General features: G+C 37.3%; 1 protein-coding gene across 3 annotated transcripts in view; it reads right to left on the reverse strand.

The window, feature by feature from the left end:
* RPS6KA6 (ribosomal protein S6 kinase A6) overlaps positions 1-23,074 on the reverse strand; it is a 165,297-nt gene that overhangs the window by 11,492 nt on the left and 130,731 nt on the right. For all 3 annotated transcript variants that reach the window (XM_084869561.1, XM_084869563.1, XM_084869562.1), the window contains exons 19-20: positions 18,682-18,758; positions 15,797-15,914 (exon numbers count right to left, since the gene is read on the reverse strand). In XM_084869561.1, coding sequence (XP_084725687.1) covers positions 15,797-15,914; positions 18,682-18,758 — 195 coding nt within the window. The remainder of the gene's footprint in view (positions 1-15,796; positions 15,915-18,681; positions 18,759-23,074) is intronic.

Here is a 23,074-nt window from a genome sequence, read left to right on the forward strand (position 1 = left end):
TCAGAAGCCTGAAAATCTACAACCGCAGCACCCACCCAACAACTGCGTACCCCAGAACACAGGTCCTCAATTGGCCCAAACACACAGATTCTGATGAGCTCCACACTCAACCAAGAAAAGGTCAGATTTTGCCTGGGATGAAGGGAGAGAGAACTATATAATCAGGTATTTGGAGAAGAGAGACCATGGGGAGACAAAGAAACAGCCTGCATATGAAAGAAAAGTAGGCATCACCAAAAAAAGAAGTAAAAAAAATGAAGGCAAGAAACCAGTCAGAGAAAGAATTCAAAGAAATGGTCATAAGGTGGCTGAAAAGAATGGAAGACAAATTCAACAATAGGAGTAAGAACCAAGAAGAAATGAAGAAGAACCAAGAAGAGATGAAAAATGGCATTGTTGTTGCAAAGAACTCAATAGAAAGAATCAAGAGTAGACTAGAAGAAGCAGAGGACCACATCAGTGAGCTAGAAGACAAAGTGGGGGAAAATACCCAAGCAGAGCAGCTTCTAGAAAAAAAAAAAATTTAAAAGGGGGGGGGGAGAGCCTAAGGGAACTTTTAAACATATATATATATTATTGATTTTTTTTTTTACAGAGAGGAAGGGAGAGGGATAGAAAGTTATAAACATCGATGATGAGAGAGAAACATCCATCAGCTGCCTCCTGCACACTCCCCACTGGGGATGTGCCCGCAACCAAGGTATGTGCCCTGGACTGGAATCAAACCTGGGACCTTTCAGTCCGCAGGCTGATGCTCTATCCACTGAGCCAAACCAGTTTTGGCTCACTGAATTTTCTTGATAGTCAAGAGGAAAATAAGCTTACCCACAGTTCACTAAAATATGCCACTTCAATATGAGAAAGTTTCCATTTTTTCAAAATGGATATAGTAGTGCTGGCCAGTTTTAAAAAAGATACTGAGCTATGACAAGAATGATCACTTATATATAGTCAGTTTGGTATTTAGTTAGATAACCTAATTGAAAAAAAAAACATTATTAACAAAAATGAGTGATGTAATTTAATCTAGATCTCAATGACTTATTTTTGTACTCATTTTAAGTAAAAAGTAAAAGCTTGCAAAACTCCAAATTTGTTGAACACACATGAATACAGCATAATAGCAATTTCATATTCTCACAGTACTCAGGTAGAAAGTTCATTTAAATTTAATTAGGAGACTGAACAAACCATTTTCATCATACTTACTACTAATTACACTGTAAGCATTTCATTTGGCCAAATGTGTTACTATTCATACTTCCTCAGCATAAAAGACTGAGTTCCGTATATACTTAACACTTTGTGACTTGATCACAGGTAACAACAAATAATTTATTTGTTACTATAAAACGCCCTTCACTCAGTGGGGCTTGACAGAGGACCTCATGCTGTACCCTCCACCCCAGCTCCGGGTCAGGAAACCTCAAACTGTGCTTCCCTACCCTGGAGCTGGGACCAAGAGACCTCAGGGCATGTCCCCCACCCAGCAGGGCTTGACAGGGGACCTCAGGCTGCTCTCCCCACACCTGGCACCAGGCCAGGAGACCTGAGGTCACGCCCCCCACCCAATGCTGGGTTGGGGGACCTGAGGCTTCGTCAGAAAGGGCTCGATGGGGATGGGGCAAGCCAGGTCTGGGTCTCATCCAATGGGAGTGGGTCTTGCTGGGTCTGGGTCTCCTGCGTGTTCGAAGTCTGTGCAGGTGGTGGGTGGGGATTTGACTCTAGGTCCTTTGGTGCATCCCAGACTCTGACAGGAGGGAGATTTTATATACATTTTACTAATTTTCTTTCATCTCTGACACTTCTATTATAGAGAAAGGGCAAATAGCAATATTAAAATATTTCTTCTAATTAATTCCCTTTTAATAGTGCACAAATTTCATGCACAGGCCAATAGTATATACATAAAATACTAAATAAATATTTAATCACTACATTGTATACCTGAAACTAATATAATATTGCATGTTAGCTATAACTGAAAAATAAATTTTAAAAATAATCTAAAAAGATTATGTAGCTAATGAAAAAGTATTAAAATAAGTATTCATTATGCTAGATGTGGAAAACAGTAGGGAGTTTCTTCAAAAAAATTCAAAATGGAAATTCCATTTGACCCTGAGATCCAACTTCTGGGAATATATTTTAAGAATCCCCAAACACCAACCAGAAACAATATATGCACCCCTATGTTCATTGCAGCATTATTTGCAGCAGCCAAGATTTGGAATGAGCCCATCTGCAAATGAGAGGATAGAAGATACACGGTACATTTACACAATGGAATATTACATGATTTTAAAAATGAAGGAACTTTTATCCTTCATGACAGCATGGATGAATCAGGAGAATATTATGCTAAGCGAAATAAGCCACTCACAGAAATACAAATATCATATGATCTCACTAATATGTAGAATATAATGAACAAAATAAACTGATGAACAAAATGGAACAGACTGGATGATAAACCAGGGGAGGGGTTGTGGGTGACTGGATAAATAAAGTTAAAGGATTATTAGCTCAACATGTATATTTGAGATCCAAAATGGCAGCCAATAGGATGGCAGTAAGGAACAGAGTTTGAGTGAGGGAGTGAAAGGGGATAGTATGGGCATGTGGGGATATGTGTGTGTGAGTGAGGGACAGCTATATTCTTCAGGACTTTTTGGGACTGGTGGACCAGGCTCTCCTAGCTGGGCTGACTCTGTTACAACTACAGTCTTTTCCAGGGCATTCTGAAGGGTAGAGTGGCTGTGACTGAGAGTCCACCCTCACCTCTATCCAGGGAAACCTCGGACACCACCCGGGACCCTACAGCCACACCAGTCAGGAACCTGCTGCCTCAGCTGAGAACCCATGAACACTGAGACTCCAGCTTCCCCAACCACAGGCTCCTAAAATGTTTGTCCAGTGGGAGACAAAATGGCAGCCAAATAGGTGGATGGATCCTGCTCCTTCTCACAAAGCAGATAGAAGAAACAGCTGAGTTGAATAACATCCATGCAGAATTGGTGAATTAAACACAGCTGGTGAGGCAATTCATGGCCAGAAAGGTCAGAGGATGCCCAGAGAATGGTAGGATCGGGGATCTGGGCTGGAGAGGGAGACATGCACAACTGGGACTAGTGGGTCAGAAGGAAACTGCTCTGCACCAAGTCCGTGCCCCCTGAGGACACCTGTAACACTCAACTGTGGAAAGGGGTCCATAGGGCTGCTGACAGTGGGGAACTCTAGATTTCAGTCCACAGCCATGGGAGGCTGCACCAGAAAGAGCCTGAAGTTCTGCGTGGGCCATGCAATGCTGGGGGGAGAGAATCGTGCAGCAGTGTGGTTACTCTGTCTTTATATTTTCCTTGATTTTACTCACTAAACCCAATACATAGGATCTTTCAATTACAAACACTCACCGAGACTGCAATGCAGGGGGAGGTGATTTTGTGGAGACTGCACAGAAAATCACGGAGAGGCAACTAAGAATCCAGCTCTGGGATAGTCTGGTCCCTCCAATCCTAAACAGCCATTTTTCTCCTGAAGACCAGGCTCCTCCTAGCAGTGCAGCTGCACCCTGCCTTGAGCCTCACAGAGAAACAAGGATTCTGAAAACCCTCAGGGAGCCATTGGGAACAGAGTTGAGGGGGCATTTGGTCCCAGAACCTAATACAACAACACCACTTCCTAGAGCCCTTTTGAGAAATAGATGCTTGTGTAAATATAACTAAAAGCAGGCAGATTGATCCCATCTGGCTGAAACCAAGGCTGTGGAGTATGATACAGAGGAGCGGTGGATCACTGGGAACTTCAACATGGTGCTGACTACCTAACAGGAAACTGAGACATGGCAGACACAACAGTAGATAGGGGTTTTAAACCAGCCCCAGGGACATTAAAACTCAGCTGAAGCGAACAACACTTTACTACTTCACTTTTTAAATTTTTTATCTTTTACTTAAAAAATTAATTTATTTTCTTTTAAAAATTGTATTTATTTATTATTATTATGAACCTTTTATGTATTTTTTGGAAGTGTTCTATATTCTATTATTATTTTTATTTTTTTAAATAAATCTTTATTGCTCAGATTATTACAATTGTTTCTCCTTTGTCCTTCCATAGCTGCCTTCCACCCAGTTCCCACCCCACCCTCTACCTTTATCTCCCATGGCCCCCCCCCCCCCCCGCCCCCAGCCCTGGTCCTCATCCATAGGTGTACAATTTTAATCCAGTCTCTTCATGCACCCCTCACACCCCTTTCCCCTTGATAATTATCAACCCACTCCCTTTCTTTGCCCCTGATTCTACTATATTCACCAGTTTATTCTGTTTCTCAGATTTTTAGTTCACTTGATTTTTAGATTCACTTGTTGATATATATGTATTTGTTGATCATAATTTTTATCTTTTTTCTTCTTCTTCCTCTTCTTAAAGAATACCTTTCAGCATTTCATATAATACTGATTTGGTGGTGATGAACTCCTTTAGCTTTTTCTTATCTGTGAAGCTCTTTATCTGCCCTTCAATTCTGAATGGTAATTTTGCTGGATGCAGTAGTCTTGGTTGTAGGTTCTTGGTATTCATCACTTTGAATATTTCTTGCCACTCCCTTCTGACCTGCATAGTTTCTGTTGAGAAATCAGCTGATAGTCGTATGGGTGCTCCCTTATAGGTAACCAGCTGCTTTTCTCTTGCTGCTTGTAAGATCCTATTTTTGTCTTTTGCCCTTGGCATTTTAATTATCAATATGATGTATCTTGGTGTGGTCCTCTTTGGATTCTTCTTGTTTGAGGTTCTGTGTGCTTCCTGGACTTGTAAGTTTATTTCTTTCACCAGGTGGGGGAAGTTTTCAGTCATTATTTCTTCAAATAGGTTTTCAGTATCTTGCACTCTCTCTTCTTCTGGCACCCCCATAATTCTGATGTTGGTATGCTTGAAGTTGTCCCACAGGATCCTTACAGCACCTTTTAACCATGGTTTTGAACTCTATATCCAGTCTTTTGTTCTCTATCTCTTTCGTTTGAGATCTATTTCCTTGTCTCGGCATTTTCGCTGCTTCCCAGAGTTGGTAGGATGGCTTTGTATGTTTGGTATCCTATATGGCCTGGTGGGTCAGCCTCTCCAGTTACCTGAGGTAGACACTCTTGGTGCTCCCCTTTGTGGACTGAGTGTACAGCCTTGTTGTAGTTAAGTCTTGATTGTTGTTGGTATCCTTGGGAGGAATTGACCTTCAGGCCAATTGGATGTGAGTATCAGCTGTGTCTACTCTGGGATACCTTCTGTATTGGAGACAGTCTTATAGGATCAGACTTGCAAAATTGCAAAAGCCTCTGTGCTCACCTTGGATGGGGTGGAGTCTCAGGGCTGAGCTGACAGTCTTAGCTTCCCGTAAGTCCCACCCTTGTGTGCTTGCCTGAGTTTCCGCCTGACCTCTGCCTTATGGGGCTCCCCCGAGTTTCTGCCTGACTGTCCCAGATTCCCCATGCAAGAGCATGGGTGCCCCAAGAGCTCACCCGAAATTGGGTTGGTTCTCTGTAGTCTGGAGCTTCTGACTCCTTCTGCTATGGAGAGGCTGCAGCAACCTCTGTGGTCAGACCTCTCTGCTCGTACTCACTCGCGCGTGCCTGTAGACCCTGCCTGCTGTGGCTCCTGGCTCCCCCAGTCTCCCAGTCTCTGAGTCGCAAGGTGCCTTTCTCTACAGTCTGGACTCCACCCTTATAAGCCTGGGTCCAGGGGGTTTTGGCCGGGGTTGGGGTTCAGTACAGTCGGAAAGGGTTCAGTGCAGTCAGGGACTTCCTTTCCCCTCCCACCAGCCAGGCATTCAGCCGCACTTTCTCTCTGTGTGTGCGTCACCCTACCTCAGTGCTTTGTGGCTCTCAATCCGATCCGTGAGCCTCTCTTCTTCTTTCTAGTAGTAGATTTCCCACTCTGCCAACTTTACTGGGTTTTTGGATGATGTCCATTCTGATTTTAGTTGTTTTGAAATTGTGCGAGGAGGCAGCTTAGGTGCTTATGTAGGCTGCCATCTTGGTACTCCTCTATTTTTATTTTTTAAACATTATTTTACTCTATCTTATTTTTTCCTTTTTGCCAACACTTTCTTCCTCACTTTTCCCTTTTCATCCTATTTCTCTTCTCCTGTTCCTGCTTTAGTTTTTCTCTCTCTTTTCTATTTACTCCTTGTTAAAAAATAATCTTTATTTACTTTATTGATGCACTATTATAGGAATATCTGTTGGCTTATTCATATATATATATATAATTTCCTTTCTCCTGCTACAAGTCCATGTAGCTTTCCCTTTCCTCTTTTTTCTCTAGTCAATTTTTTTTCTTGTTTGTTTGATTGTAAGTTTGTTTTTATTATTTATTATTTATTTTATGCTTTTGTTCTCCTCTCCTCGCATGCTCTCTTCTTCTAATACTAATAGCTTAATTTTATTTACTCACAAAGCTCAAGCCTATCTGCTCTATATTCTCTATTTCCAAAAATAGATGAATATATAGATAGATAAATTAAAGGAAAAACATTTTATATATACATTTTATTTTTTATTATATATATTTCTTTATATATATTTAGTTATTATTTATTGAGAATTTTAACTAAATATTATTTTAGTTATTATTATTTATTTATTATTGAGAATTTTGCTTTTTACTTTTCTTATTATACACTCATTCACTTTCTACCTCCTGTATACTGAATTATAGCCATTCCCCCATTCTTTCAATTCCTTTACCTTACCTTCTGGATATAAGCTCTACCTCTTTAGATTCATCTCCCCCATCCCCACTTTTTCTGGGTGTTACTTGTTTGTATTTTTTTGTTTAGTTGTTGGTGTTTTGGAGTTTTATCTCCATATTATATTTCACCCCCCCCTTTTATTTTTCTATTCTCTCTTATTTTTTTTCTTTTTCTCAATATCAGTTTTGCACTCTTTTCTCTCCCCTAATTCTTTTTTTCTATGTTGGTTATCTCTATTTGGCATACTGGTGTTGTGAATGCATTTGTATTTTGTTCCCTCTGTGTTGTGTTTTGTTAAGTTGTATTTTGTGCATTTTGGTCAACATGATAGAGAGTGAGTCACATAACCAGACACCTTGATAGGAGAGACAAAGAAACAGCCTGCATACAAAAAAAAGGAGGTATCACCAGAAAAGTGAATAAATAAAATGGAAGCAAGGATTTTTTTCAGGAAAGAATACATAGAAATGGTCACAAGGACAAGCAAAAGGATGGAAGACAAATTCAACAACATGTGTAAGAATAAAAAGGAAATGAAAAAGAACCAAAAAAAATGAAAACTGACATCATTGCAATAAATATCTCATTAGAAAGCATCAAGAGTAGACTAGAAGAAGCAGAGGACTGCATCAGTGAACTAAAAGACAAGGTAGAAAAAAACAAACAAACAAACAAACAAGCAAACAAACAAACAAAAAAACCAAGCAGAGCAGCACAGAAAAAAACCAAACCAAAACAAACAGGAGGAAAGCCTAAGTGAGCTTTGGGAAAACACGAAACAAAACAACATCCACATAATGGGATAGCCAGAAGGAGAGGAAACTGATCAAGATATAGAAAACTTGTTTGAAGAAATACTGACAGAAAACTTTCCTGTTATTGGGAAGCAAAAACTCATACAAGTCCAAGAATCTCACAGAGTCACAAACAAGATGAACCAAAAAAGACTGACACAAAGACACATCATAATTAAGTTGTGAAACACTAACAACAATGTAAGAAGCTTAAGGGCTCCCAGGGAGAGACAGAAAGTTAACTATAAGGGATCTCCCATTAGACTATCAATGGATTTCTCAACAGAAACACATCAGGCCAGAAGGGAATGAAATGAAATATACAAAGTCATGCCAAACAAGGGACTGAATCCAAGAATACTATACCCAGCAAGGCTATCATTCAAAATTGAAGGTGTAATCAGGAGCTTCACAGACAAAAGAGGGCTAAGGGAGTTTGTTACCACCAAGTCAACAATGCAACAAATGCTAAGGGACTGCTGTGAAAAGAAGAAATAGAAAGGGAAGAAGAAACACAGGCATAAAGAATAAAAATGGCAAAAAAAAACAAGTACCTATCAATAATAACCTTAAGCCCTAGCCAGTTTTGGCTCAGTAGATAGAGTATCAGTGTGTGGACTAAAGGGTCCTGGGTTTTATTCCAGTCAAGGGCACACACCTTGATAGCAGATTCCTCTCTGGTCTGGGCTCTCATCAGGGTCCATGCACAAAGCAACCAATTGATGTGGTTCTCTCACATTGATGTTTGTATCTGTCTTTCCCTCTCTCTTCTACTCTCACTAAAATTAATGGAAAATATCCTTGGGTAAGCGTAATAATAATAATAATAATAATAATAATAATATAATAACCTTAGATGTAAATGGATTAAGTGCTCCAATCAAAAGAGATAGGTAACTGAATGGATAGGAATACATGACACATACATTTGCTGCCTAAAAGAGACCCACTTCATAACAAAGGACTCAAACATACTGATAATGAAAGGATAAAATAAAAGTTTTCAGGTGAATGGAAATTTTAAAAAAGCTGGGGTAGTAATACTTACATCAGACAAATTAGATTTCATAGTGAAGGCCATAACAAGATATAAGGAAGGCCACTTTATAATACTAAAGGGAGCAATTCAACAAGAGGATATAACTCTGGTAAATATATATGCACACAATACAGGAATACCAAAATACATAAAACAACGTGTGGAATATATCAAGGGAGAGATCGACAGAAATACAGTCATAGTAGAGGACTTTAATATCCCACTGATATTACTGGATAAATCATATAAACAAAAAATCAGCAAAGAAACAGAAATCCTAAATGACTCACTAGATCAGATGCAATTAATTGACATCTTTAAAAGATTTCACCCCAAAACGACAGAATATACATTCTTCTCCAGTGCATACAGAACATTTTTAAAGATAGATCACATATTAGGACACAGGCAAAGTCTCTTCAAATTCAAGATAGAAATATAACAAGCATCTTCTCAGACCATAATGGCATAAAACTAGAAATCAACAACAATAAAAACAATGAAAAAAATCAAACACTTGAAGGCTAAATAGCATGTTATTAAACAATGATTGGGTTACCAAAGAGATCAAAGAAGAAATTACAAGCATCCTGGAAACAAATGACAATGAAAACACAACAATCCAAAATCTATGGGACACAATAAAGCAGTCCTGAGAGGGAAGTTCATAGCTCTACAAGCCTACCTCAAAAAAGAAAAGAAGAAATGTTAATAAATTATCTAACCCTATAACTCAGAGTTAGAAAGAGAGCAACAAAAAAAAGCCCAGCATAAGAGGAAGGAAGGAAAAAATAAAGATCAGAAAGAAAATAAACAACATAGAGATAAAAAAAACAAACAAATAAACAAACATACAATACAAAAAAATCAATTAAGCCACAAACTGGTTCTTTGAAAGGAAAAACAAGATTGATGAACCTCTAAGCAGGCTCACTAAGAAGCAAAGAGAGAGGACCCAAATAAACAAAAGTAGAAATGAAAGAGGTTATTTAACAACTGACCCCACAAGAATAAAAAGGATTATGAAAAAATACTATGAACAACTCTTTTCCAACAAATTGGAAATATAGATGAAATAGATATGTGCTTAGAAAAAATGCAAGCTTCTAAAACTCAATCAGGAAGAATAAAAAGAAAACACACACACACACACACACACACACACACACACACACACACCTGAATAGAACGATAACTACCAAAGAAATGGAAGTAGTAATAAAAAATATTCCAGCAAACAAAAGCTCTGGTCCAGATGGTTTTATATGGGTGTTTTACCAAACATTCAAAGAAGAAGTAAAACTGTCATTATTCACAGATGACATGACATTATACATAAAAAACCCCAAAGACTGTATCAAAAATTTTCTAGGCTTAATAACTAAATTCACCAATGTAACAGGATATAAAATTAACACCCAGAAATCTATGGCTTTTTATACACCAACTGGAGGCCTGATGCATGAGATTTTGTGCACTCGGGGGTGGGAGGTCTCTTAGTCTGGTCTGTGCCCTCTCTCAGTCTGGGAGCCCTCAGGGGAAGTCCAATTGATGACACCATCACTGCTCTTGCCAGGCATGAGCCAGACTTCTGGGCTTCTGGCTACGAGTGGCGCTCCCCCTGTGGGAGTGTACTGCCGACCAGGAGGCGGCTCCTGTGTTGAGCGTCTGCCCCCTGGTGGTCATTGCATATCATAGCAAATAGTCATTCTGCTTTTTGGTCAATTTGCATATTACCCTTTTATTGTATAGGATAATAAACTCACAGAAAGCGAAACTAAAAAAAAAAAAATCCCATTTACCATTGTACAAAAAAAGTTAACATACCTAGGGATACACTTAACTAAAGAGATAAAAGGCCTGTACTAGGAAAACTAGAGGGCATTAAAAAAATAGATAAAGACATAAACAAAAGGAAGGACATACTGTGTTCATGGATTGGTAGAATCAACAATTGGTAGAAGAACAAAGTTGGAGGCATCATACTACCAGATATCAAACTATATTACAAAGTCACATTTCTAAAAACTGCCTGTAATAGCATAATAACAGACATATAGACCAATGGAACAGAACAGAGAACCCAGAAATTGACCCAAGCCATTATGCTCAATTAATATTTGACAAAGAAGGCCAGAGCATACAATGGAGTCTCTTCAATAAATGGTGTTGGGGAATTTGGTCATATACATGCAAAAAAAATTAAAGTAGACCACCCACTTACATACACAAAAATAAACTCAAAATGGTTAAAGGACTTAAATGTAAGACAAGAAACCATAAAAATCTTAGAAGAATCCACAGACAACAAAATATCAGACATATGTTGTACCAATTCGTTACCAATACAGCTTCTACGGCAATGGAAATTAAGGAGAAAGTAAACAAATAGTACTACATCAAATTACAAAGCTTCTGCACATCAAAAGAAGCCATCAACAAAACAGCAAATAAGCCCACTGCATGGGAGAATATAGTATTTCCCAATGCTATTTTAGATAAGGGTTTAATCTCCAAAATTTACTGGGAACTCATATAGAGATTAACAAAAGGAAGATAAACAATCCAATAAAAAAATGAGCAAAGGACATAAATAGACACTTTTCATACAGAAAGCCAATAGACATATGCAAACATGCTCAAAGTCACTAATCATCCAAGAGATGCAAAGCAAAACAACAATGAGTTACCATCTCACACCTGTGATAATGGCTATCATCAACAAATCAACAAAGGACAAGTGCTGGAGATGATGTAGAGAAAAAGGAACCCTTGTGCTCTGTTAGTGGGTATGCAGACTGGTGTAGCCACTGTGGAAGACAGTATGGAGTTTCTTCAAAAATTAAAAATAGAACTCCCATTTGACCCAATAATCCCACTTTTAGGACTATCCCAAGGAACTAGAAACACCAATCAGAAAGGATATATGTACACCTATGTTCATGGCGACACAATTTACAATAGCTACGATTTTGAAACACCCTAAGTGCCCAGCAGCAGATGAGTGGATTAGAAAACTGTGGTACATATACAGGATGGAATACTAAGCTGCTATACAAAAGAAGGAACCTTTACCATTTGGAATGACATGGAGAACATTATGTAAGCAAAATAAGCTAGTCAGAGAAATTATATATATTACATGATCTCACTCATATATGGGATATAATGATCAACATAATTTGATTAACAAAAATAGACCCAGAGACAAGATAACAGTAAACAGACTGTCCAACCTCAGAGAGAAGGCAGGGTAGGGGGAACTGGAGAATAACTATGCATATTAGCATAAGCAATGGACACAAACACTGGGGTGGTGGGGACTTGTCCTGAGGGTAAGGAGTGGCTGGGGGGTGGGCAAATCAGGGGAAAAGGAGACATATGTAATACTTTAAATAATAATAAAAAATTTAGATATATGCATACTCTATGGACATGAACAATAGTTTGGTGAAGGCCAAAGGGGAGGTACAGGTGGGTGGAGGTGGGAAAAATGAGGGAAGTGAGTGACACCGGCAAAAATGTTAACATTAAAAATGTTCAATAAAATTATAAAATTAAAATTCTAATGTTGCTAAAAACAGTGTTTCCTTGGGGGAGACTTTAATTTTATATGTATTGTGTAAATGTTTTTTTACAACCTGAACATATCCATGAATTGCTTTTGTAATTAAAAATAACTAAAAATCTTTCATGACTAAAAAGATAAGAAAACACAAAAATGAATATGACCTTTACAACTACCCAAGTGAGGAGATTAAAAATGTACACAAATGAATATATGACAAGGTAGAATGTAATAATATCTCTAATAAAGCACATACAATGTTGGCATGGGTACACAGTAAGATAAAAAGTAGAAATTTTTCTTTTTTTCTTTCTTTCTTTTATTTTTTTTTAAGGAGGCAAGGGAAGAGCCAGTAATTAATTATTACATAAAAATTTCTACTGGGCATTTCTTTGTTGGCTGAGGGTATATGTACTTGAAATAAGTAACACATTACTTTTTTTTAATAGTCTAAAATTTAGATAGAATAGTCTTCTAATTAATCAGGTATTATTGTGCTTATTTTTAATATGGAGTGAAGTAATGAAATTTTCGTTTCTCTCTTGCATCTTCTACTTTTACTTTGCCAGATTCTTCTCCTTGTCTCCCCTTGTTTTCAAAAGGGAAGGATCAATTACAATGTTCTCTAAGCCTGGGTTTGGATGTGTGGAATTAGCTGAAACTACTATAGCAATAAGGTACACAAAGCTAACATGGCTTCCACTATGAGCCCCACTGTTTAACTGAATAAACCAAGTTTATAAACTGCATGGATATGAGGCAAGGAGAAGCATCTTCTGTATGCTTCTGGTGGTGGTACTAACCAAAAGAAAGAAAAGCATTCAAAGGGGAAAATAACATGTAAGGAACTATAATTAATAAAAACAATTGTTATTATACGACAGCATATACCACAGAAAACTAAAACTATAAGCACAATTGCCATATAAATTCCTGTATATTTCATCATTTTAATAACTGTTGCCAGTTATATTTTTAAAGGAAAGCAAGAGGCATATATATACTGAGTGGCCAGATTATTATGATCTCTGAAAGCATAATAATCTGGCCACTCAGTGTATAGCCTATATAATAAAAGGCTAATATGCAAATTATCCCCTCCACCAGAAGTACGACCAGCAGGCTGGCCAGCCAACTGTCCAAGTCCCCTCCACCTGGCCAGGCTGGCTGGACCGGACCAATGCACAAATTCATGTATGAATATATGTATACTAGAGGCCCGGTGCACGAAATTCGTGCACAGAGCAGGTGTCCCTCAGCCCAGCCGGACCCTCTCCAATCTGGGACCCTTCAAGGGATGTCTGACTGCCCTTTAGGCCCACCAGGATCGGGCCTAAATGGGCAGTCGGATATCCCTCTCACAATCCAGGACTGCTGGCTCCCAACTGCTCCCCTACCTGCCTTCTTGATTGCCCCTAACCATTTCTGCCTGCCAGCCTGATCACCCCCTAACCACTTCCTTGCCAGCCTGATTGATATCTAACTGCTCCCCTTCCAGCCTGTTTGCTCTCCCCTGTAAGCCTAGTCACCCCTATCTGCCTTTTCCTGCAGGGCTGGTCCCCCCAATTGCTCTCTGCTCTCCCCTGCAGGCCTGGATCCCCCAAACTGCCCTTCCCTGCAGGCCTGGTAGGATTGGACCTAAACAGGCAGTCAAACATCCCTTGAGGGGTCCCAGATTGGAGAGAGTGCAGGCTGGGCAGAGGGACACACCCTGTGAATAAATTTCGTGTACCAGGCTTCTAGTGTGTGTGTGTTGTGTGTGTGTCACACGCACATACTGTATATGAGGGTTGGGCTGAGGGACACACAACTCATGCACGAATTTCGTGCACTGGGCCTCGATCTATCTATCTATCTATCTATCTATCTATCTATCTATCTATCTATCCATCCATCCTGTATACACTGAGTGGCCAGATTATTATGAGTTCAGAGATCATAATAATCTGGCCACTCAGTGTACACACACACACACACACATCAGAATCGTTCCTTGTGAATATGTAATTTTGTGATGCACAAACTGGCTGACTTAGAAAATACATATGGTTCATGAATAATACTAGTAGTTTCAATCACTTTACAAGGGGAAGTAAGGCAAATTATAAATAAACCAAAATGCACAGAAATGGAATTTTGGAGTTAGAAGGAACTACAGGGAGAATTTAGTCTCCACATTGTGCAAATGAGAAAACTGAAGCAGCTACCGTAGTTAGTAGATCAAAAGTAGCACTCAGTTCTGACTTCTAAACAGGTGCTCCTTCTACCACACCACACAGCACACCTGTGTTATTATGGCTAACATACAAACACAATCCTTTCTCTGTTTTTCTGTTGGCAATAACATTCTACAATGATCAGGACATGAGATTTACTCCATAATATACCCTACAGATTAGCTAGTGTTCTTGAGACAATTAGGTTTTATTATTAGCAGATATTAAACATAAGCAATTCCTTTTGTCTTAAAATGTTTTCTATTGCAATTGCAGCTTAAAAGCATCAAGTCCTTATAATACACATGCTGACAACCTTTGGGCTTTTGTTTTAAAACTTAAAATTTTTAAATTAGAAAGGTAACAATCCGTAGTCAAGGGTTGACCTTCCCCCCTCCCCCCGCCTTAAATTAAATAAGACCAGTTACTTTGAAACTGCACTAATACAGCAGACACTAGACACATGTGGCTATTAAGCCACCTTTAAAATGTGGGTACTCCATAAATTCAGATAAGCTGTAGAAATAAAATGCACACAAAATTTTGAGAGACTTAAAATGAACAAAGAATGTAAAATAGTTCACTAATTTTTATGTTGATTAAATGGTAAAATATTTTAACTACACCAGGTTAAATATATTGTTACTAAATTAATTTCACCATTTTCTTTTTGTTTTTTTAATGTGGCTAATTAAATATTTTATTTTTATTTATTTATTTTTTACTATATAAAAAGTTTTTTATTTTTAATTCAGTGGATTTATGAGAATTACCTTATGAAAATTTTCTGGCACCTTTTAAGATTACTATACTTTTTGAGGGGTGAATCTTTGGACTCATGATTTTTCACTCTGCACTTGCATAGGAAATCAGGATGTGTATACTAACTAGAAAATTTAAAATTCCATATGTGGCTTACATTATATTTTTATTGGACATCTCTAAGCCATTAATAATAAATATCTAGATGCTACTGATAAAAAAGTTTATATATTCTCTAAGAATATTTAACATTATAAAAATTACCTACATAATCACTAGTTAATATCTGTACTAAAGAAGAAACGACATAAAAAAAAAACAACACGCACACACACACTACATTCAGAAAGCAACTTTAATTGGCTTAAGTATGCCTTTTTCTTCAGTATATTTACATTTTTAGTTTTGGTTAATACTGAAACTATTTTATATTCTCTGAACATATATAAACTAATAAAATAGGAATGTTGCCCAAAGAAGAAGTATGAGCAAAAAACCAAAAAACCAAGAGAAAGTCAGTCATTGTTTTGTTCAATGGACACATACAAGTGAATTAGATTAAAAATAAACACTGACATATAACACCACCATATATTCTGCAAATATACATTGGACTATAACTTAAATATTTCAGCAATTTAAGATTAATATAACAAACATATTTATAACTTATACCTTTGCTCCATCTGAAATATTGTCCCAGTTTCCACCACTCAAAGAGAACTTTCCATTGCCTATACGCAGCAGTATCTCTTCAGGAGTATCATTGGGGCCATTAGCAAATGGAGTATAACTATTAATAAAATAGATTTTAATAAACATAGGGCCTACTATACATATGAAATATAATTGAAAGTGATGAGCATAAGACTACATGCAAATATTTACTATAGTAAATTAGAACATTATTTAACAATTCCCTTCATTGTGCACATCAAATTTGATACTTCAAATAATGAATTTAATCCTAATTAATTATTTAATAAAATGAAGGATCTTGTCTGTATCAAAAACTTTTACACTTAATCCATGTAAAATAAAATAAATGTGGCTCTTCATATAAAGTTAGTCTTAAAATCAGACTGTAATAAAACACACAAATTTTGTATTCTCCCAGGCATAAGTCAGCAAACCTAATATACCTACCATGAAAAACTTAATTTTATATAATCATATAAATGAATTTATTTTATTGATTCAAATTTATTCATTAGCATTTTATAAATATTATCAGTGAAAACAGGTTAACAATAATTTTAATGAATGTCCATAAAAATGTTAGTTAAATATTTATATCGGTATAACAAAAAAACCTTCTAGAGCATTAAAATCATTATGTGGGTCAATATTCATGGAAAGGAAGACAAATACCTTGTATAAAGTTAAAATCGTTTAAAAAATAATTATAGAATGACAGAAAGTGATCAGTTTTGTACCATTTTAACAGATGGAACTAAAATTGGTATTCAAATTTAGAAATGAAAAATCTTACTGTTAAAAAGTATGAGAAATATGTCTTCACATGTTAATGTCTTAATTCCTCATGTAATAACTAAAGTTGATATAACACTAAACACACATATATACACTAACATTCATTTTTTGTTTAATCATAAAGTAAATATTTGAAACAGCAATCCAGAAATGGTATCCCTTGTTTCATGTGAAAACTATAGCTATTCATAACTTTAGCACTTACTTTGGGATATAGCTAAATATTTTGCAAAATTTTATAATATATCTAAAATTCTGTGAAGCCTAGCCATCATGGTTCAGTGGTAGAGCTCAACATATAAGCCAGGAGGTCATGGTTCAATTCCAGGTTAGGGCACATGCCCAGGTTGTGGGCTAGAATCTCAGTGTTGGATGTGCAGGAGGCAATCAGTCAATGTTTCCCTCTCATCTTTGATGCTTTTTATCTCTCTCCCTCTATCTTCCTCTCTGAAATCAATAAAAAGAATCTAAAAAAATAATAAAAGTATGTAGAATACACTGATATACATAATGATCACCAAGCCAATAAATAATTGTGTGAAGATTTCATATGTATAACTCTTCTGTTATATCAAGCATATTTTAATTATACTAAATGCCTTCTTTGAAAAGTTGAACCTAAATACATTATAATTTTATTATAATTCTTCAAATTCTTATGAATGATTTTTTAAAAAAATCCAGCCTTTTTTTACAGCCATAAAATTTTACTCCTAAATAAAAATATTAAGAGTAAAACAAGACTTGTAAATTACTAACATTAATATAATCCATTTATTACTTTTTTTTAGTAGGATTTTATCCTTTCAAGAGAAGATAACTGTGTGTTTCTGTAATTTATCATTCTGTTACTATTTAGATTTGTTATAAAGCTCAATCTATCAAATCTCTAGTGGCAGGAGAGCCAGAATTCAAGTACTTTAAAAAAATCAATTCAAACAGTAGGCAGTTTCGCTCAGTGGGGGTTCCTTCTATAAGGATTGTGGTCAAGGGCACCTACTTGGGTTGCAGGCTCCTCCCAGCCCCGCCCTGGTTGGGGCGTGTGCAAGAGGCAACCAATCGATTTGTTTCTCTCATATTGATCATATTGATTTTTTTCTCTGTCTTTCCCTCTCTCTTCCATTATCTCTAAAAATCAATGGAAAACTATCTTCAGGTGAGGATTAAAAAAAATAAAATTATATCTTAAATAATAATTCAATATCAATTGAAAACTTTTAAAATTATATATATGAATATTGCCTCATTAAACATCTTTATGTTTTTTTCAATTTTATAAGAAAATAATTTATATAATAGAGAGGTAACATGCTAATTGGTCCTAACAGTGTCACAGTCATAACCAGGCTGTGTGTGCACAGGAGCTGGAGGGCAGGGACTTGCACCAGGGAACATGAGGCTGCCACAGAGGGCAGCCCCCCTGGTGGAGGCGTGTGCAGGCCTTCGGCACCACCCAGCCCAGAGGGGGCATCAGGACAGGCCATGGCAGCCTGCGCAGCAGCACTGCCCAGCCTGGAGGTGGGGTGTCAGGACGGTCCCTGGCTCCACAGCCTCCAAAAGCTTTCAGAACTCCTGCGCTAGGGTCTGAAGGCACATAGAGGAAGGGAGAGCACATAGGCAGTTAAGGGGTTTAGGACAGGAGGGGAGAACAGATACAGTAGGCAGTTAGTGGGATCAGTCCAGGTGAAGAGTGCAGACAGGCAGTTAGGAGGATCAGATAAGGAGGGGAGAGCCATTGGGGGATCAGGCTGGCAGGGGAGAGCAGTTAGGCAGTTAAGGGGATCAGGCCAGGAGGGGAGAGCAGTTAGGGGTATCAGGCAGGCAGGTGAGTGCTTAGAGCCAGTGGTTTGGATTGTGAGAGGGATCCCAGATTGGAGAGGGTGCAGGTCAGACTGAGGAACCCCCATCCCCGCATGAATTTCATGCACCGGGCCATTAGTGTACAATATTTTGAAATGTTAATAGACTTATTAAGGTTATTTTCATCTGTCCTCTTTCTAGATGAAAATATACAGGTGAAATTCAAATAATGATGTGAATTATTTTGAATATATAAAGTTTCTTACCCAGCCAACATTGTGTAAAAAAGGACTCCAAGACTCCAAATATCACAAGCAGCATCGTATCCCTGTTGCGTAAGAACCTGAGAAAGAAATAATTATCTGGTATTACCCAGTATAAATTTCTTTATCTCATCTGAATGAAAGTTGAGCTTCTAATAATCTTACAAATGTTCACAATTTAAAAACAGATTATTTAAAAAAATAGATTCATGTAATGTTAAAAGCAAAACTTCTGCCATTAGCAAGTATGGAATAAACGGCTATTAATAAAGTGAGTAACATGGATCATACAAAAAACAACCTTGTAAAATGTTAATTTTCACTTCTCCTCTTAGAAAAAAAATACTGACATCAAAATTTAAGATTAATATGTACAAAAAGTTTAACACATGCTATACACAGTACTGTCTTTAATCCTGACACTGACTCTCTAAGGAAGATATTATTTCTGTTTTGAAGATGAAAAAAACTGAGGCAAATGTTCAGTAATTTGCCCAGTACCACAAAACTGGTAAGTAGTGGAGGAGGTATAATTACTCTAGAGCTTGTGCTTATATCTGTAACTGCCTCCGTGCTACATAGGAGATGGTAAGATAATATATGATCTTATAAAAGAAAGATTAATATTTGTTTTATATACAAAGCTTATGTCTTGAAAATATCAGTATATTTCTGGATTACAAATAAACATTTGATAAATTCTAAATGGTTTCATTAACTTTTCATACAATAATTTAGGTAGCTGTTTTTTGCTCTCAGCACTAGTGTTAATAAAAATCAACGATATATTCATTATGTATTAATGTGAGTTCTCGCCATGAGGTTAATAAAGTTAGTTAGAAAATAGATGAAATGAAGCTTTCTTATTCAGAAAAATAAGTCCACTGCTACAACCTTTAGGCACGGGAACAAAACAGAAACAGTAGGCCGTGTAAGCACTAGATTCAACATTTCATTTATAAGAGGCTCAATACATTAATGTTTGGCTTTGACAATTGCCAGACACGAATAATGAACAACTATCTTAAAGTTCAAGATATATATTTTTTCTATTTAAATTGGATTTATAAGAACACACATATGTGCAAACTTGATAAGCTGGAGAAGCTATCAAATACTTCTATAATTGGCTTATGTAAATAATGCACATAGGGACTACAAAAGCCCTTAATAAATAATGAGGTACAGTTACACCATTCATAGCATGGTAAATCAAAGTTGGCATCCTTTAGTAAAACTTAAACCTCTCCGGCTTTCCCACCCCCCATCATCTATTTCATTTCTTTTTCTCATAAATTCTTATGGTTCCGGACATCACCATCATGTTTTCTGTGGTTTCCTTATGACAATATTTTTAAAACCCCCTTTTAAACTTTAATTTATTTACAGACAGAAAAAGAGAGAGAGAAAGAAAGAGAGAAAAGCATCAATTTGTTGTTCCACTTATTGGTTGATTCTTGTATGTGTGCTGATCAGGGATTGAACCCACAGCCTTATAACCTTGATGTACCAGGACAATGCTCAGTCAGGGATAGTAGAGTATTTTTTAACTGTTCCAATTTGCTGCCAGGAACTTGCTGGATAGGTGAGGGTTACTCATTGAGTCAGCTATATTGATTTCACACACCCATTTCCTTCCTAGTTAATGAGAAAAAGGGCACAGGAGACGTGATAGTGCTTAATCTAATTATCATCAACCAAGGAAACCTTGTTTTACACCTTTACCTCACACTTAAACTCATTTTGTATGGGCAAAGAGGAGCAGTGCGCTTTTCCTCTAGAGTGGGTCACAAAGCTCTATATATTAAGAATATATAGCCATAAAAAACAAGGCAAGGTAGTGGGATGAATGAAAGAGTACAATGCAGAACATGTGTTTAATACTTTCCTACTTTCATCAAGTTAAATACAAGAATATAGATGTCAGAAGTAAAGTATTTAATGCCATTGCCTTTTTTCTCATTTGGTATCCCATAGATTTTCATTCCTTTTGTTAAACTTAATTCTTATTTGGAGCAAAACATCCAGCCTAGAGCAGAATAATGCAGAGTAAACTCATACTCATTTTTTTATAAAGAGCTGCAGTAACAACATCCAACCAATTTATTTAAGTTCCTTAAATTTAGGATTATTCTTATGTATCAGGAGACATTAAATATCAGTTGAATACTATTACAGATTTACATTTATAAAATAAAATATTTTAGAGAGATATTAACTTTTGTGACATAGGTATAGTAGAAAAGCATATCTACTATATAAATCTTAAGAAGTTGATTGAATTAATACACATAAAAAGTGAATACATATTAACTTCTTGTTAAGTTGAAATTGTAATCAGTTTATTTTAAAATTTCTATTTATCGATTTTAGAGAGAAAGAGAAAGTGAGTGGGGTAGGAGAGAGAGAGGGATGGAATGAGAGAGAGAGAAAGGGAAGGGGGAGGGAGAAAGAGAGAGAGGAGGGTGAGGGAGGGAGAGATGCAAAGACAGGGAGAGAAAGAAAGAATGATTTGTTGTTCTGCTTATTTATGCATTCATTGGTTGATTCTTATATGTGCCCTGATCAGAGATTTAACCAGCAACCTTGGTGTATTGGGGTGATGCTCTAACCAACTGAACTACCCAGCCAGGGCTATAATCCATACTAATCTATATTAATAAAAGGATAATATGCTAATTATATCGGGTCAACTGGACATCTTCTGGACATCCAACTTCCTTCTGGAGGAAGTCATGGTGGTGGGGACTGAGGCAGAGGCTGTTAGGGGTGATAAGGCCAACAGGGGGGCAGTTAGGGGGCTATCAGGCTGGCTAGAGGGCAATTAGAGGGTGGCCAGGCTGGCAGGGGAGCAGTTAGGTGGTGGCCAGGCCAACAAGGGGGCAGTTAGAGGCTGGTGAGGTCAGCAGGGGTACAGTTAGAGGGTGACTAGGCTGACAGGGGGGCAGTTATAAAGCAACCAGGTCAGCAGGGAGTCAGTTAGGGGGCAACTAGGTCAGCATGGGGGCAGTTAAGGGGAGATCAGGCCAGCAAACAGAGGCAGTTAGGGGTGCTCAGGCAGGCAGGCAAGTGATTAGGGACAATCAGGCAGGCAAGTAGAATGGCTAGGGGCAATAAGAAAGGCAGGCAGGTGAGTAGTTAGGAGCCAGTGGTTCCGGATTACGAGAGGGATGTTTGACTGATGGTTTAGGCCTAATCCCTGGGATGGGGCCTAAACCAGCAGTTGGACATCCCCCAAGGGGGTCTGGATTGAAGAAGGTGCAGGGTGGGATGAGGGACCTCCTCCATCCCCCTGGTGCACAAATTTTGTGCACCAGGCCTCTAGTTATCATATGTTAAAGAAAAATGACTCTTTAGGCACTATAATGAAGTAATGAATTTATACCCCCATAATGCAACTATATTCAAATATCTGCATAGGTACTTGGATATTTCCAATTTAAGTTTAAAAGATAATTCATTTCCTATACATCATTACTAATTTTTTTGTGTCTGAAATGTCTTTTTAATAGTGGCATAGTATTCCATTGTATAGATCTACCATGGCTATTAAAAAGAAGGAACTTTTACCATTTGCAGCAGCATGGATGGAACTGGACAGCATTATGTCTAAGCAAAATAAGCCAGTCAGAGAAAGATAAATATCACATGATTTCACTCATATGTGGGATATAATAATCAACATAATTTGATGAACAAGAATAGATTGATCTAGAGACAAATGGCAGGAGAGGGGGGATAGAGAGCAACCAAAGGACTTGCATGCATGCATGTTAGTATAAACAATGGACATAGATACTGGGGTAGTGGGGGCTTGCCCAGGGTGGGAATGGCTGGGGGAAGAGTCAGTTGGGGGGAAAGGAAACATATATAAAACTTTAGGCAATAAAAAAATAGTAATTTTTTAAAAAAGTCTGAAATTTCAGGAACAATCTAACAGAAAACCTCATTAATAAAAATTTACGTATATTCATTAATTGCTACAAGAGGCTTCATCATTTGGTAATAAAACTTTTCAAAGCATTTTAAAATTTTTATTGAATTTATTGGTGTGACATTGGTTAATAAGTTTATATAGGTTTCAGGTATACAATTCTACAGTATATCATCTGTATATTGCATTGTGTTTCACCACCACAAGTCAGATCTCCAATCCAAGTCAAGTCTCCTTCCATCTTCATTTTTCTCCCTTTATCCTTTTGTACCTCACTTCACCCCTTTCCCTCTGGTAATTATCATACTGTTGTCTGTATTTGTGAGTTTTTCTTTTCTGCTTAACAGCCTCTCAACCACCCTCCCATCTGACAGCTGTCAACGTGTTCTTGGTATTAACCAGTCTGGTTCTATTTCAGCTTATTTTGTTCAACAAATTTCACATGTGAGTGAAATAATATGG

The sequence above is a fragment of the Pipistrellus hanaki genome (assembly GCF_964339955.1).
Source record: "Pipistrellus hanaki genome assembly, chromosome: X".
Taxonomy (NCBI): Eukaryota; Metazoa; Chordata; class Mammalia; order Chiroptera; family Vespertilionidae; genus Pipistrellus; species Pipistrellus hanaki.